General features: G+C 29.9%; 2 protein-coding genes across 3 annotated transcripts; both read right to left on the bottom strand.

The window, feature by feature from the left end:
- Positions 1–4,570: 4,570 nt before the first annotated feature.
- On the bottom strand, positions 4,571–8,444 carry LOC101216955 (mechanosensitive ion channel protein 10). The gene is made up of 7 exons (XM_004141384.3): positions 8,103–8,444; positions 7,942–8,032; positions 6,446–7,806; positions 6,243–6,363; positions 5,506–5,799; positions 5,229–5,431; positions 4,571–5,114 (listed from the first exon to the last, which is right to left on the bottom strand). Exons 3-7 carry the CDS (start codon positions 7,786–7,788, stop codon positions 4,868–4,870), a joined length of 2,208 nt encoding a protein of 735 aa, XP_004141432.2. The 5' UTR covers positions 7,789–7,806; positions 7,942–8,032; positions 8,103–8,444; the 3' UTR covers positions 4,571–4,867.
- Positions 8,445–11,324: 2,880 nt separating this feature from the next.
- On the bottom strand, positions 11,325–15,865 carry LOC101216481 (serine/threonine-protein kinase STY17). Of its 2 annotated transcripts, XM_011655894.2 has the most exons (6): positions 15,737–15,865; positions 14,915–15,280; positions 14,021–14,317; positions 13,065–13,575; positions 12,566–12,708; positions 11,327–11,729 (listed from the first exon to the last, which is right to left on the bottom strand). In XM_011655894.2, the coding sequence occupies exons 2-6, from the start codon at positions 15,095–15,097 to the stop codon at positions 11,562–11,564; spliced, it is 1,302 nt and encodes a 433-aa protein (XP_011654196.1). In that variant the 5' UTR covers positions 15,098–15,280; positions 15,737–15,865; the 3' UTR covers positions 11,327–11,561. The 2 variants fall into 2 exon arrangements, with proteins under 2 accessions (XP_031739687.1, XP_011654196.1); XM_031883827.1 differs by lacking the exons at positions 14,915–15,280; positions 15,737–15,865 and adding an exon at positions 14,746–14,898 and having other exon boundaries at positions 11,325–11,729.
- Between the last annotated feature and the right edge of the window lie 1,140 nt (positions 15,866–17,005).

The raw sequence follows: 17,005 nt of genomic DNA, 5'->3' as shown, positions 1-17,005 counted from the left end.
ATGCTATACTTATTATTAATGGATTTTAATTATTTTAGTGAATTCGTTTTCATTTTATTATCATTATATCATATAAAATATCAGTATAGTCAAGTCATATATTATATTTATTTGAAAGGAAAAAAAGACTGAGCCGCGTAAGCTATGAACGTAACGGTGCCTATTCGTCTTCTATCGATATATCTTGGGATTCGAAAATCAATTGTAAGGAAAATAAATAGAGTTTTTTAAAAACATTAGTAAAGTCATTTAAGAAATAATTATAAAATTCTGTTTTGATTAGAGGAACTATTAAAAGTTATTTCACCATTTCATTTTTAAATTACTTGTTTTAAAAGCTAAACACGTTAATCTGTCCAACCCAGTCGGTGAAATTTGAAAATAAAATAGTTTTTCTTTATATATTATAAAGACGAAAAAGTTGAGGGGGCTCGAGCCCCTAGACCGATACTAAATTCTTCGGAGTTTAAACTTAAATCAAATACTATCGTTGACTTTCAACTTCAAAAGAATGTTTGTGAAAATCTTTTAACAATATGGATTTGTCGTAGAATATCAAAAAATTAAAAAGAAAGAGAAATGTATGAGGTGATTTGTTGTATAATATAACACTAAAAAGTATAAGAAAATGGATTGAGACTTCAACTTTGAAGATAAATTTACTTTTGTCATAACAAAGCGAACCACAATTGTCAACGAGTATGAAAATGAGACAAATCCACTTTTACTTTACAACTAAAAAATATGAGGGATGAAATTGGTCCTACTACTTTTGCAATTGTGTTTTTTTAGTGATGATGTAATATTTGAGTGAAATTATCAAGACGGAACTTCACCTCTCGTTAATCTCTATTTCCTCTCTCACACACATATCCATGGTAAAACAAGAGAGAGAAACGAAGAGAATATCAACTTTGAGAGAGATGTGAACTGTTAGTCTGTTAGATATTATATTAAATTTGTCTTCATCGATCAATGTATGCTTTTAGATTAATTTATGATTTAAGATAGTATCAAAACAATAGATCTTTTGTTCAAACTCCTGCAATGTTACATTTCTTCTTTAAGTAATATTCATTTAACTTGGAGATCAATTGGTGATTTCAATAGAACTTGAACAAAGAAGAGGAAGAAAAAAAGAGGAGAGATATTACGAATAGGAAAAAAGGATTTAAGAATAGGAAAATACTAATTTTTTTCTTCCTTATACTAATTTTGATCTTAAAAATCAATATACTTTTTGTTGAATCTTTTTTAAGAAAAGGAAAAAGAAAGATGATTGTTTATGTGCATACCTAATTATTAGTCCACATCAAAAAAGTTAAAACAAAACTATTAAAAATAGATCCTAAATGGCTAATGTGTAATAATGTTGATGTGAGATTTTTCCTTTTCTACTCTTTTTGGTATTGAGATTTGAAAATATTTAATTAAATATTTAAACAATAAGTTCGATTATATAATTTTACGCCATTTTTTAAAGAATAATAAAAAAAACATTTTTTTTTGCATTCTATAAAAAGTACTAAAAAAAATTTACATATCAATTTTGCTATTTTTTAGATTTCTTACCTTATAAATTAAAATGAGGAACATTTTTAAATATAACATGAACCAAAATATTTACAAATTATTTTAAAATTTAAATTTTATTTATAATAAGCATCGACAGAATGTGAAATTTTGTCTTTTAAAGATATTTTCAACAATTATGACATTTTACTATGTATAATTGTATGATAAAATTTATAAGTGTATGATAATAACTAAAAATATAGATTTACAAAATTTTGAAGATAAAATGGTCTAAATATCGTACTAAAGTAAAATTAATACACCCTTTCCTTCCATATAAAAATACGAATGATACATAGTAAGTTAGAAAATTATTACAAAAGTTACAATGTTGAAAATATTTAAAAAAGACGATAAATATTTTAAATTTTTAAATATTGATAAATAGTCTATTATGTGTTTATTATTCGTAAAATCTAAAATTTTATTATATTTTATAAATATTTTAGTTTGGTGGGATGTTTTGGAAAATGTTTACTAATAGTATAATTTTTAAGATTTGTAATATCCAAAATAGTTGAACCAATTAATTTGGACATTATTTAAAAAGAAGAAAAGGAAAAGAAGAAAAAAAAGAATACAAACATACCCTAACCACTCACACCCAAGAAGTAATAGCCAAAATAAGAATAGTAGGCCACCAATTTTGTCACCTTTCCCCCCTCTCTCTTGGGCTGCTTGTTTTTCTTGGTTGGAGATAGTGATTTTATTTTTAGATTTTTCTTAAAAGTATTGGATTCATTCTTGATCTTTTTAATTACGGTTTTGTCTATCATACAGAAAACGTTAAAATTTCAAGTAGCAGCACTCAAAACGAACCTAACTCAATTGATGTTTTGTATATGTTAACAATTATGAGATCTAAAGTTTGTCCTAGTAGTTCATAACGTTTTTATTCGGTCGTCCATTTTCTTATATTCTAAAGTGTTTTTCTAAACAATTTAGATTTTCGATTTTTATGTATTTTCTCTTAATTGAATCATGGTAGAAATTGTAAAAGAAAAAAAAATTTGTTTCGTTAAATTAATATTTAATTTACATAACTAAACACATAAATATAGTTATTTTAGTACAAATCACCACGGATGAAGGACTAGACATCGTGTCAATACCGTGACCAAAGTTTATATATCCTAACAAAACATTTACTTAATGCATTATTTGGTTAAAAAAAATTATCTATACTTAAGTGGGAAAATATCAATTTACACCGTGAACTAAAAGGGTTGCTTAATTTAAAATCTCAAACTAATAATTGTATCGATTTAAATTTTGAACTTTGAGATTATATAAATTTAAACCATGAAATTTAACAAATGTATCAGAATTAAACCATGAACTTACAAATTTAAACCCTCGATTTTTATAAGTGTATCCAGAAAAAACATAATTGAGGGTTTAAACTGATACAATAATGTAATTTCATGGTTTAAATGGACACATTTATAAAAGTTCAATAATACAATAATTATTAGTTTAGGGTTTAAATGGATACAACTGTCAAAGTTCATAGTTTAAATCAACGTACATTTATAGTTCAAAGTTTAAATCGATACGACATTAACAGTTAAATGTGTAAATTGATATTTTTTCTAACATATACATATTTAGCCTATAGTTTTGAAAAATTGACGTCACAAAGTACAAAATTTGGAAAGTTGGTTCTTGACGTTGGAAGTCTTAGTGTGTATATATATTTATTGCATGAATAAATAAGAGAATAGACATTACCACATAAAGAAACAAAATCAACTAACCACATGGTCTATTCTATATAGTAATATAAAGACAATATGAGTTTCCTTTTAGAAGATAATTCCACTCATTTTGTCGCACATTATTACACATTCTTTTATTTATTCATACTATTAATTCTTTTTTTCCTAATTAATACCTTATTTTGCTAGATAATAGTGAAAAAAAATTTATATATCAAACCCTAATAAAATTTTAGATTATATCAATATCACTAATGAACGTAGATATTATAGAGTAATTTAGATTTTTTTTATACTTCTAAAGTTTAGATAGGTAAATATAGTTAAACTAATGGTGATAGACATAGATATTGATAGTCCATTAAGATGCATTTGAGGAAGGAAAAAAATTAGGATAATTTTAAGATTATAATAATCCTAGTGTTATGATAATATGTGTTTGAAAAATGATTATTGTTATAGTATTATGATAATATGCGTTCGAGAGAAGAGTTATGATTGTAGTGTTATTATAACATGTGTTTGGAGAAATAGTTATAAGTGTAGTATTATGATAAGATGAAGTATGAAAAATTTGTAGGGCTTTTTAACCCTAATCCCCAATTTTGCAAACCCTTGATCCAAACCTTGTTCGAGCCAAAACCTTTCCACTAATTCCTTAAATTTCTACTCGAAACACACTCAACAAATGTGAAATTTTGTCATATTTTGAATGATTGTTATTTACAAGTCCATGAATTAAATTTAGTATTTATTTGATCATTTATTGCATTATATATTTTTCTTTTAATAGTAAGTGATCGGCAGTGGCAGAGGACAAACAGAGGCAAAGGTATAGAAATAGAATCTCAACTCCTCATTGATTGTTAGTACTATGCTCTCTCTCATTATCTACACTCTTTTGTCTTAATATTTTACTTCTTCATATATATATGTATGAAAAGTGTCATCAATTGTGTGGTTGGACAATTGAATAATTAAATAAATAATTAAAAAAAAAAAAGATAGGTGTCACCCAAAATTAATATTTTGAATCACTTTGAAAAGCAATTTTAGGACGAATAGAATTGTAAACTTTCTATACCATATTTCTAATATATGATAGAGAACATGACTTTAAATTTACTATATTAATGACTAAGTCTTAACTTTAAGAACAATAAATTTTCAAATTTTTTAATATTAAACTAAAGATATTTGACATTTACATTTTTCTCATAGATTAATTCCTCATTTGAATATGAATTTGAGAAGATTATTCAAATGGAAATGTAGAGTGAAAAAAGTGACTCCCACCATCAAAGAGTGAATGAAAATTTTCATCCTCTTTTGTGGGTAAGTAAACACAGAGAATCTCATGAAAGTATGATACATATCAATTGATTATGGAGTTAGGGTTATTGTAATAATCATTCTTTATGCTTATATCATTAATTACATGGCTAAACATTCTTAATATGAGTATCAAACTACAACAGTCTTAGAAGTTATATTTTCGAATTAGTAGCTTTGCCTAAGTTAACAAAGCAGCTAAAAGAAGCTAACCATTTCCTTTGTCAAAAGTATCAGAAGCTTTAGTGTGATTCAACTGGAAAGAGATGAATTGTTTGAGGCAGAAGAGTGTAGTTGATCTTCAGTTCTTCAAATATTCTCTTCAACTCCATCACCAGCTCGGATCTTCGTTTCATCTTCTCACCATAGTCTTGATAACTCATGGTATGGGTAGAATAAAGAGCAATCTTGATCTCATTCACGTTTTCGATCTCTTTCACCACCATAAGATGACTTGGACGCCAGTGTTGTGGATTTTTCTCCAAATACCTGAAGCCATTCATAAGGATTTATTAGAAGACAATGGTTTTTCGTTCGTTGCACAATGATCGATATATTAGTGTATTTGAAATAATCTTCATTGTTTGTTTCACTTCCACCCACCTCTTTATTTTTTCTTTCATGGCTCCAATCCTCTCTAGTGGCGTCGCGAAGTTGATCGAGAATTCGGTGGTCTCGCTCATGTCTGGACTTCTGTAGTAGTTACTGATGGGCTTTGTTGCCAAGACTGAGTTGGGATAATACACCTTCTCATTGTTTAGTTTCAAGAAGACTGTCGTCAAGATGTTCATTTCTTCAACCAACAGCTGCAGGTTGTTGCCATAAGTTAAAAACAGAAAAGAAACATGAGACTTTCATGAGAGCAAGTTAAGAAGCTTACCGGGACGCCATCGACAACACAACGGTCCCCGACATCAAATGGATGCATAACAAACACAAAGATTAGAGCTTCAAATGTAGTCTTGCAAGCGTTTCCGAACATGAAAGCTGCCACTGCAAGTTGAGATAGAAGGAAAACGAGTACTTTGGATGTAGCAATTTCCATCAACAGAAGCCAAATAACAGCCATTACTATTATAACAACCGCTGTTACCAAATTATTCAATTGCTTCACAGCAGTTTTAGTGTCTTTCAAGGCATGAGCTAGAGTTTTTCTCTCTTGAAAAACCTTCACCTGCACGAAAAGAAGTTACTACAGAACAAAGAACATTGTCGAGATATTTCGGCTATCGATGACAATTGAGGAAATTGTTGAAGACAAGAAGAAAGGGGAAATAAATTTTTCGCCAAAACCATGAGGGCTTTGGAGTTCACAGAAACACAAGAACTCTACGCGTTTATTAGGTTCTAACTTCTAACACTTTGTTTGCTTATTGGGAATGATCAAATGAGAATTGAGAACGATTCTCAATGTTGTTTAACATAAATCACGAATGAATCAAGATTTGCGTATCCCCCAACAAAATCAGAAATGATTTTTAATTTTAAGAAAATCTCTCTTTTGATTTCTCATTTCATTTGGACTAAATGGGGCCTGAGTGAATTCTGCTTCTAATGCGTTGGAGTGGCTAGATAGCTCGATGTGAAGAAAGTTAAATAATAGATACAAGTTCTCACCACCCATTTTTTGAGAGCTTTCTTGCCAATCCTCTTTGTCTCATCTACCTCGAAGTGTGGTAACACAAGATCGATTTCTTCTTTGACCACGAATTGCAGAAGATCCTCTTCCTGTATGAACCTAACAAAAGGGAAAGGTTAAAACATTAACATGACCATGAGTTTGAACAAAAGGATCACAAGCAAACACCAAAGTGTCTCACTTTTTCCCAGGAAGAGCAACATTTCTAAGGATCTTGGAGGCAACGACACTGGCAATTTCCATTTCATGGTCAATCTCGCCATCGTCAACATTATAGTAGCTTTCATCAAGTATTTGTGAGATTGACATCGCCGAACTTGTAACTGCCTCAACCAACACCTTCATTGTCCAAGATGAAACTTTTTCTCGCTGCAGGTGGTGAATCTTTCCCGTGTCAATTATCTTCTTAAGGTCTGATTTTTTATTCTCCCAACTAAATAGACAACGGCTGAACTTGGCAGCACTTTCAACTTCCTGCATTAATGGAGGCCCCAAGAGGGCTTGTAGAACATGATGATGGAAAATGGATTCCTGAATTCTGTCGAAAAATCGATCCTTATGGAACTTGGATGCCAGTATTTTCAACAACAATGTTTTTACCAACCATAGGAATGACCCTATAAGAAGAGCAACAAGAGTCCACGTAATAGCATCCAGAATCTTCCCAGTGGTTCTTGAACTCCTATGGTTACGCTGATTGAACAACGGCTCCCATGTGCTAAGAACCGATGCCAACCAAAGGGTCACTTGGACACTCTTCTTTAACCCATGAACAAAATAGAGCACTTTTTTCTTTAGCAAAAAGTTTCCCTCAATCAAACTGACAACCACATTCATAGCCCAATGAGTAAGTATCAATCCACAAAAAATCACAGTAGCAAGTAAACACCATTTCCAAATCTCCAAACCCAAAAAGAAGCAATTCTTCAAACGGTTAACGGTCAAACTAGCCACCAAGCACCCAATTAGGCAAAAAACTACAATCCACTTAATCACTGTCTTCACCTTCCATTTCTTGTGCTTTTTGTTCAACTGCTCTGTCTTAACTATATCCTCTTCATCTTCTTCCTCAGGTTGGGCCTTCGGCGTGTTAAGAGAAGAGCTTCTGGATGAAGTTGCACCGGTTTGTTCTCTCAATGACTCATGTTTCTCCTCAAACTTATCATCTGAATCGGTGTAACGTGACTGTTCCCCAAATCTGGATTTGGGTCTCGATAGAATTGATCTTTTGAGAGATCTTCTAGGCGTGAGGGTTCTATTTGAACTGGGAATTTTCAAGGGCTCATTGGCAGTGGGAGGAATATGTGAATCGAAGCCATGGTCAATGCTCGAACCAGTCGACTCTTTGTTCTGTGAATCGACTCTGTCTTGTTTCAGTACAGAGTAGTTATTTCCATCTCTGGTTTCTTTCGAAAACACAACGCTGCTATTGCTAATTTCAACCACAACTTGGCCAGCATTTTCACCTTCCTTCTGAGACGAACTTCTTCGAACGACTTTTGGTTTATTGCCGTTCACATCCATCAGAATCAAAACCTAGCTCTAAACAAACGAAATCGAAGAACAGGGTCATTAAGAGCAAACCAAGACGCAACAATCAAAATCATCAAGCTTAATAAAGAAAACTTGCATCACAAAAAGACCCAGCAAAACCCACATTGTTAAAGGTAAACTTACCAGAAAACAGAGGCAGAGAGAGTGGATTGAATACAAAATCACACCCACAAGCAGAAGCAATGTCTAAGAACAGAAACCCACTTCGCTTCAACTAAAACAAAAAGATAGAAGGTGAGAAAAAACAAAAAAAAAAAAAAACAAAAAATGGTGGAATAACTAACCACAAAGGTGTAAAAGAAAAGGGAAATGAGAAACAGAGATGAGCAGGCTATGCTCGTTGTATCGCGTTCTATATATATGTATACCATGGAAAACTAGTTCTTCAGAATAATATATACCAAATATCGCATATGGTCTTAGAATATGGCAAAATTTTCACACTACGAATTTTATACTTTTTTGATGAACTACATCTTATAGTCCAGCACAACTTCATTTCATTTGATGACCCAAACGATTCCAACTTAGATATTATATATTAGTTGATTGAAACATGGACACCAAGATGAACCAAAACAAAAAAAGGTACAAAATCAAGTTAACATCAGAAGCTTATGTCAATTAAACATAAGCATATCCAAAAATGTGAACTGTGAAAGTGCCAACTTATAGTCTACCTTTTCTCCTGCAACCATGGGAAGGAATAAGAAGTTGGCCCATTAATAAGGCATACATTTTTATTTTATTGATCTATTTTTATAAACAAGGGATGGACCATTCAACCTTTAAAATAAAATATTGTGTAAATCACTGTTAAGTTAGACTCATTTTCACATTTGACATATATGTTTTAGTTAGTTGAATTATATAGTTTAGTAAATTTTGAATTCTATCAATTATAAAATGTGATAGACTTCTGTAATAGAATTTGATAGACTTCTATCATTGTTATACACGGTCCATCAATATCATTATCGATAGAATTTGAAAATTTTGTAAATATTTTTGTTAAATTTACTATTTTTGACGATTTTTCTTTCTATTATGTAATTTTAATATTACAAATTTTCTACTTCATGTTACACATTAGTGTGATCACAAATTTTATCATAAATTTAGTAAGAGTAAGTTCATAACTTACTTGGGCAAAAAAAAATTCCTAATAGATTTAAAGCTAAGATTTCCTATTCTCCTAACAAATATTGAGCATAAATCTCATTGAAAACATAAATCTTTCACCGAATCCAAACATTCTTTTCTTTTTTATTTAAAATAAAAACACTATCTACTTTTATGTTAGAATGTTTGAATTTAAGAATTTTTTTTTATAAATAGCAAAAATTGAAACTATATATAGAACAAAAATAAAAAGTAGAATATAGTTTTAGAAATAGTAAAATAAATTAAAATATTTTCAAGTTATAGCAAAATTTTAGATTCTATCGATAACAGAAACTAATAAACTTCTATTATTGTCTATCAATGTGACTATATAAGTATATCAATGTCTATCAATATTATTATAAGTATTTTATCAATTTATTACTTTTGGTATTTTTTTAAAAAAAGTTAATTGTGATTTGAAAATGAAACATAATATTTATATTTTTTTAAAAATAAATTTTATCTTAGTATTGTTTTTTCTTAAAAATGATCCAATATTCAAAATATTAAAACTATTTATAAAATATAACAAAATTTATCCCGTTCTGTCATAAAGAAAAAAGAAAAAATTAAAATCTTCTCTCAAACCCGGATGAGATCACGGGAAAGCTGCTCTGCCACCTCATTCACTTATGTTTTCTTATTCTTTTTGATATGTAATTAGATAAGGACCAAATCCTTCTCTTAACGAAGGGATCATTGTCATCACTATGTGTTTCTTTGGGATCAAATTCTTTTATGTGTTCTTTCCCTTCCCTATGTTACATTTATTGAAAATAGTAAGAGAATCATCACTTTTGGTTTAAAGAATAAGAATAGAATATTATAGTGAAAATAAAAAATTAAAATAATTCATTTGTGCCTTTAATTTCAAAATTAGTATTTTATATAAAATAATTATTGTGAATTTATGTTTATAGAAAGGCACCCACAGTTTAGCTCAATTCATATTTTAATCTTCTTACTCAAATTGTTGTATAAAAAAAGACGGTAGCTAATGAATCTCTTATCATAATAATTGATAAAATTATATTAAAACGAATATATATTAAACAATTAATTTAGATGTTATGTAGTATTGATGTTTTAACATTAATATAATAATCCATTATTGAATTATATTGTAATTGATGTTATATAGTTCACTAAGATAAGATATTAAGTAAACATCTCAAATCAATAAAATGAATAATTAACAAGAACTAATTTACAAACCTACTAGTCGTTAAAATTTTTAGTTAATTAATTAATAAACATCCAAACATACTAATATTGTATCAATAAATGGTTTGATAGAAATCTTAATTACTTCTTAAAAAGTAACCAATTATAGTTAATTGTTCGATTAGATACAATCACGAGTTAAGATTGTTTAAAGCAAATGACTAATTATTTATGATTAATTTGATGAGCTCATTCATTTAATATATTTTAGTATTATGTACAATTGCTAAAATTAATTTCACAAAATAGATGCAAATATTATTTTTAAAAAGATAGTAATAATATTTTAATGCGTACAAATACCAAAGAATTTTATTTGATTCTCATGCATTATATTCTCATACTTTTTATTAAAAGAAACATTTTATACATTGTTTTGCTTTATGGGTACTGCTTTAATATTTTTCAACGATGAGATTAAAAATAATTAAAATAAAAAAAAATACAAACAAACAAACAAACACAGTAAATAAATTAATGGGTAGAGATAAAGGACTAAATCACTTTATTTGATTTTTCAGGATAAAAAATGTAAGAATTTATGTATTTACTTCGAGCCTTAAATTTTGAATTTAATAAACCAATAGGAAGTACAAGAATCTTTATTAGTATTATAACCTATATATATAAATAAGTCAATTGAAAACTTTTCACATACAATGTTAAATTAGAGACTTTATTATAGATAATAAATAAATAAAAAGAAAACTATTTACAATAAATAAATATATATATAAAAGGGTATTTTTCAAATATAGTAAAATAAATTAAAATATTTACGAGCTATAACAAAATTTTGGATTATATTAATGATAGACAGTCAATTTATATTGTTGATAGAATCTGAAATTTTGCTATATGTTGTAAATTTTTTGTCAAATTTGCTATTTTTGACAATTCCTTTAGAAAAATTTAAATGAGTTAATAAGACTTTGCTGTATTTTATAAATATATGAAAAACAAAAGAAAACTACAAAGCAATATGGGCAACGAGAAAAAAGAAATCTCGAGTATTTCTACAACACGAAATCAAGAATTTAGAGATATATTGTACACATTTGAAAGTTCAATAATCATACAAAGATACAAATCTAAAAATCTTTTTCTAAAACTTTTATTTTAGTCTTATATAAAATTATACTTCCAACATGTTATTCTAAATTTTCGAAAATATATACATGCACCACACAGATAATTTAAGGTTGAATCGAAGTTGTCAACCCGAACATAACTTAACTAGTTAAAAACATACATTTATGAATTTCATCGCTTGAGCATATCTCAACTATTTAAAACATATATTTTTCGATCTCACCCGAGCAATATTACTCGACTAGTTAAAATATATATGCTTAGTTTTGAATTCTTCTTAAAGCAGTGGTTATTGATGCAAAAGAAGGTCTAAGGTTGGGGTTTCCATTCCAACATGCGCAAATCAGAGCTAAAACCTCCCTTAGGTCCTCATTCTCGTCCAACGGAAGCTCCGGTCTCAGGTTGCCTTCTCCAACTTCCATTGCAATCTGTCACACAACAAATTATAACATATACCATTTTATATTCTTCAAATCATATATTTATGTTTTTAAATAATTTCACTTTTTTTATATTTGAATTTATAAATTATATTTTTTACTCATTTGTCAAATAAAACAACATTTTTTAGGTAGCGTTTTAAAAACGTCGAGGTTACACCTAATTTCATACTCTTCTTTCTTTACCAATACATAATAATGTAATCATCATTTAAAAAAAAAACTATAATAATAAATAGTCACATAGACATTGAGTGTAGGCTAATTTTCTTTTTCCTTTTAACGGTGAAAGTTTTGTTATGAATATAGTAAGAACTATAGGTAGAAAATTTGAACTTATATCGGCTGCCAAAACGAGCTTAGTTTTACGTAATTGACATAGTCTCCCCTATTAAAGGTGTGTGTGATGTTCAAATCCCCAACTTCCATTTGTTATAAAAAGAATGTTACATATATATGTTAACAAGTATATATGTGATTTATAATTATTGTTGTTCTATTAAAGACAATTTGATCATTTAGTCGATAAGTGATAAAGCATATATTAGTAAGAGTCTATTAGCAATAAAGTTATCACTAATAAATTTTGTTGTAGGTATAACTTTTTAACTATCTTACTATACACTTAATTATTAATCTTGAAAATAATACTCACGACCAACTCTCCTTTGTTTTCAAAATTACAACTAATCAATTTCAAGATATAAACGAAGTTAAACTAAGAAAAACTGTTGTAAATTAAATTGGTGCTTAAGTATAGGACCGCTAGAAAAACAATAAAAGCTTGGATAAATATAGCATATAAGTGTGTATATATATAATACCTTGAAAGGAGAATAATCAATCTCAATATAAGGATATTTTCCTGTTATAAGTTCGTTTAATATGATACCAAAGCTATATATATCACTTTTTTCTGTGTAAGGCTCACATCGAATCACCTCTGGTGCCATGTAAACGTAGGTTCCTGCTACGTCAAAATTCATGTAAGTATAGATCTCGTTTAATAACTATTTCATTTTTAAAAAAATCAAAATTCATAATATTACTTTTACGCATAATTTTTTTTTTGATTCCTACCATTTTAAAAAAAGAAGATTATAATTAAAAAGTTAAGAGAAAACATGTATAAATTTAAAAAGCGTACAACTAAAGAACAAATTGTTATCAAATGAACTTTAGCTTTTAGTTTCGAAATTCAGCTATGAGTCCAAATATTTTTTTATCAAAGGTGAAAACATAATAATAAAATATGCACAATTCTTAGAAAAAAAAACTAAATAGTTATCAAAGGATCAAGCGTAAATATTTAGAAGTTCTTGCCTGTTTCTCCGGTGAGAGCCATCTCTTTGTCGTGGAGGAACCGAGCATGGCCAAAATCAGCAACTCTCACATGGAAAGCATCGTCCAAGAAAATATTGCTGGGCTTCAAATCACGATGTATGACTCTAGGCTTCTGTTCATGGAGATATTGCATCCCTTGAGATATTTCAAGTGCCTTCAACAACCTTTCTTGAAATGGATGCAAAGGAATTGTCCTTCCCTTCTGCCTCTTCCCTGGTCCATGAAGCCACTCCTGCAATGTCATCCTTAAATATTCCGTTACAACCCACCCGCAACCTGGTGGCTGGAGACATGCTCCCATCAATTGCAGCACGAACCGGTGGCGTTGTCGACAGAGCGTCTCTAGCTCCTGTGCAAAATAAGATACGCCACACTCGTTTGAGCAGAAGAAGTCTTGGTTAAGGCATTTCACAGCAACCTCAAGACCCCGCCATGTTGCCTTGTATATGTTGGCTGTTGTCCCTTGCCCTATCTTCTCCCTCAGCTCAATCTGTCACATTACAGTTCATGAATTTGTCAAATGTAGTATATGGAGTTTGAGGGTTGTGTTCATTAGTCTCTTAAACTGTAATTGGATGTATTTATCCCATCTAATGGACAGATGTTAGCTCATGGTAGAAAAAACTGGGCAGCTAGAAAACATAAAGTAACATATGCAACGTACCCTCTTTATTTTTCATAATAGACAAGTAATACCATCAATTTGCCATAGAATAACACTTACATGTTATATTTATAATAAAACGTCTAAGTTTATCAAAATTATAAGAGGTGTTTAAGGCAAATGAAGTTGTAAACTTTTGGGACTACAAGTAATAAGACATAAAGTTGACGTCTTTTTATTTGTTGAGTTCACGAAGTCCTTGGGCCAAATAAGGAGTGAAGTTCACAACTCCACAATTTTTTATAGGGCGCAAAATAAGTTGGAGAGAGACCTCATGCGGCTCGATGTACCATCCATGAAGCTTGGCTTGATCGATGAGTGGCTGTAGATCTGCAGCAAACGGGTTACTTGATGAGGACATTGCTGGGCTGGAACCGGCGCTTTGAATGCAATTTGGGCTGCCATCGCCATCCACATTCTCTCTGTCTCCAATTATTAGGTGCAAGAATCCACGGTCCTGGGCTTTCTCTAGGAAGCACTTGAGAGAATCTTGTGCTCTATCCATCCTCTTCTTAAACATAAGCTGGATTTCCTTCTGCTTCAGCAGCTCCTTCTCCAATTCCGCCACCTACAAAGCCACACACAGAAAGAAAAGGAGTCATTAGGCTCATCTCATTCCCAGCCCTTTATCTGTGTATTGGGCTGCCCATGTATCCAAAATAGCAGCAGGGTCAATCTTTATGGCCAAGAGGCTTTTACTATGATCCAAATGGACTTTTTTTTTTCATAGTTTTCATGTTGATACAAAGTGCTGAAGATAAATTAAAAAACACCTTATGGAGAGAGCTTTATCATGAGAAAGTGATAAAAGCACTTGCAGAATATTTTTGGCTCAAGTAATTGATTTGAGAATTGGTTCAAAAGCACTTTTAAGAATATAGAACAATATCAAGATAATTTGTCATGAAACACCTTTTACTAGTTAACAGAAACATCAACTCCTTTCCTTGAGATTAAAGGTTCAAAAATCCACCCCACACACTAAAAATTAATCACCTTGGTACTTTTTTCACAATCACTCTGAAAGTGAAAGACACCCTTTTTTCAATTACCAGCCTTGCTATTTACTCAGAGAATATGAGTATGAAACAGGGCAATTTCTTGCAAACAAGCAGCTAGCAGTAGTAAGTATAACCCAATGTCAGCGATCCAAGATGGTAGGTACCTTCAATTCCAGCATCACAGACGAGCGTGGTCGTCTAGAGCTTGAGACGTTCGATCCCATCCCTACACAGTTGCACAAGCTTGGAGAATATCTGCGAGATTGAGAGGTTTGTCTAAGTTGGGAATTCCCATCCCATGGGTTTGATCTTCTCTGTTGGTTGTTCTCTGTCCTCACATTGTTCATTGTGGGGTTCAAAGAAGAGAGAGAAACCTGGATAATCTTTTCAAGTCCATTATATTGAGCTGCAAATTTTGGCTTTTAGTGATTGGCGATGTAATATTTGGCGGACTTCTTGAAGATAATGCAGTCAGTTCCATACCATAAGAAAATAAGAAATGTGCAATGAAGTCCCTTTCTAACACAAGCCTGCACTTGGAGAGATAGGCGTTGATGTCAATGATGTCCATGAAGTTAACGCTTTGATGGGGTATATTTAATCAAGCACTTAAAGTTCATTTGTGGAAAACTAAGATTTCACTAGATACTTGGATGGTGCATTTTATCAAACACTTTTAACGTTCATGGCTCAAAAACTAAGATTCCACTAAAATACTTGGATGGGGCATTTTATCAAACACTAAAGACGGCCTGGAAGGGACATTTTGTCAAACAACTCAAACCCCACCACCATTCTGAGTGATCTAAATTAGTTTGAAGAAGAAAAAAGGGAATGGGTGTTTAGAAACAAAAAAAAAAAAAAAAAAAAAAAGAGATGAAACAATTGGAGCTTTATGTCAGCGAAGATTGCGATAAGAATATTGCATACCCATGTGATTGATCTCAAGGAAAAGTTAGTGACGATCAAATCAAACAGAGACTCACCTAGGGATCGGCCATCTTAGATTATTGTTTCTAACTCACAAGGCAAAAGCCAAATTTGTCATGGACCACTCCTGGAAACCATTTGAAAATCCATCCTTTTGTTTTCTTTTCCCACTTTTTTCTTTTTCTTTTTCCTTTTCATTTTATATTTGAATATACAAAAACAAAAATCTATTTTATATGAACGTTAGACTTCTAATTCTCTCCCCCTATTTTTTTTAAATAAAATGCATCTTAAAAGTTAAAAATATGTTGTGTTTTTTTTCGTGCAATGAAGGTGAAGAAATTTGAACCACGAACATTTTAGTGCTTTCACGTAGTCAAGACTTGTAATTTCGGATAGTTTATTTAATAATAACTTAAAAATGTGAGATAATGTCATTATTGTTTAAGATTTAATTAAACTTTTTAATATGATAAAACGTGTAGTATGATGACTTCATAGAAGAAAAAAAATACACGTTGGTTATTAATAAATCGTGTTTTTGTTTGACCGTTCCAACATGATTTGAGTCAATTAAACATTCAAATTTTTACAAGTCAATCCATTCAATTTTTCTTTTCATTTTATTGTGGTTAGTTTTGAAAATAATCAAAGAAAGGTTTGAAAATGATTCAAAATGAAAACAAAACGTATCATAAATGATGCAAATTGATATCCTTACAAATACTTAATGTTTAATTGTTATCATCAATTTAAAATCATACCAGATATAGATTGATATGTTATGATGTTTGATAAAGTTATATACACAACATTAGAATTTTTAATTGATTAACGCACGTTTGAAATACAATGACTATACTAATAATCAATAACTACGAACATAAAATTTATACTATCGATTTCACGATTTTAATTTTTGGAATAAAAATTAAAAATGAGATTGAGATTACTAATGTGAAGTTTATAGTTAGTTAAATATTTAAAAAAATGGGAATGATGGGGCCAAAATGGTTGATGAAAATAATAGAAAAGGGGTAAGGGAGAATCAATCAAGAAGGAATCTGATGATTATGATTTTAGATTTGTTGTAAAAATTAGGTAATGACCAATTGAAATTAACAACTCGTATCAATCATTGAAACTCTCTTTTATTATTTGTTTTTTTTAAAACTATTTTATTATAAATTTTTAAAAATAGAAAAATTCACAAAATATTTATGAAAAAAAATTAAGTGTAATAGATTTTATATGAGTGTAAATAATTTGTTTCTTTTTTTTTGTATTTTTGAAAAATTCTTTTATATTTTCATTTTTATCCCTAG

The sequence above is a fragment of the Cucumis sativus genome, chromosome 4 (assembly GCF_000004075.3).
Source record: "Cucumis sativus cultivar 9930 chromosome 4, Cucumber_9930_V3, whole genome shotgun sequence".
NCBI classification, from domain to species: Eukaryota; Viridiplantae; Streptophyta; class Magnoliopsida; order Cucurbitales; family Cucurbitaceae; genus Cucumis; species Cucumis sativus.
Note: the sequence above shows the minus strand (reverse complement) of the source record. Positions and strands in the feature narration are given on the sequence as shown.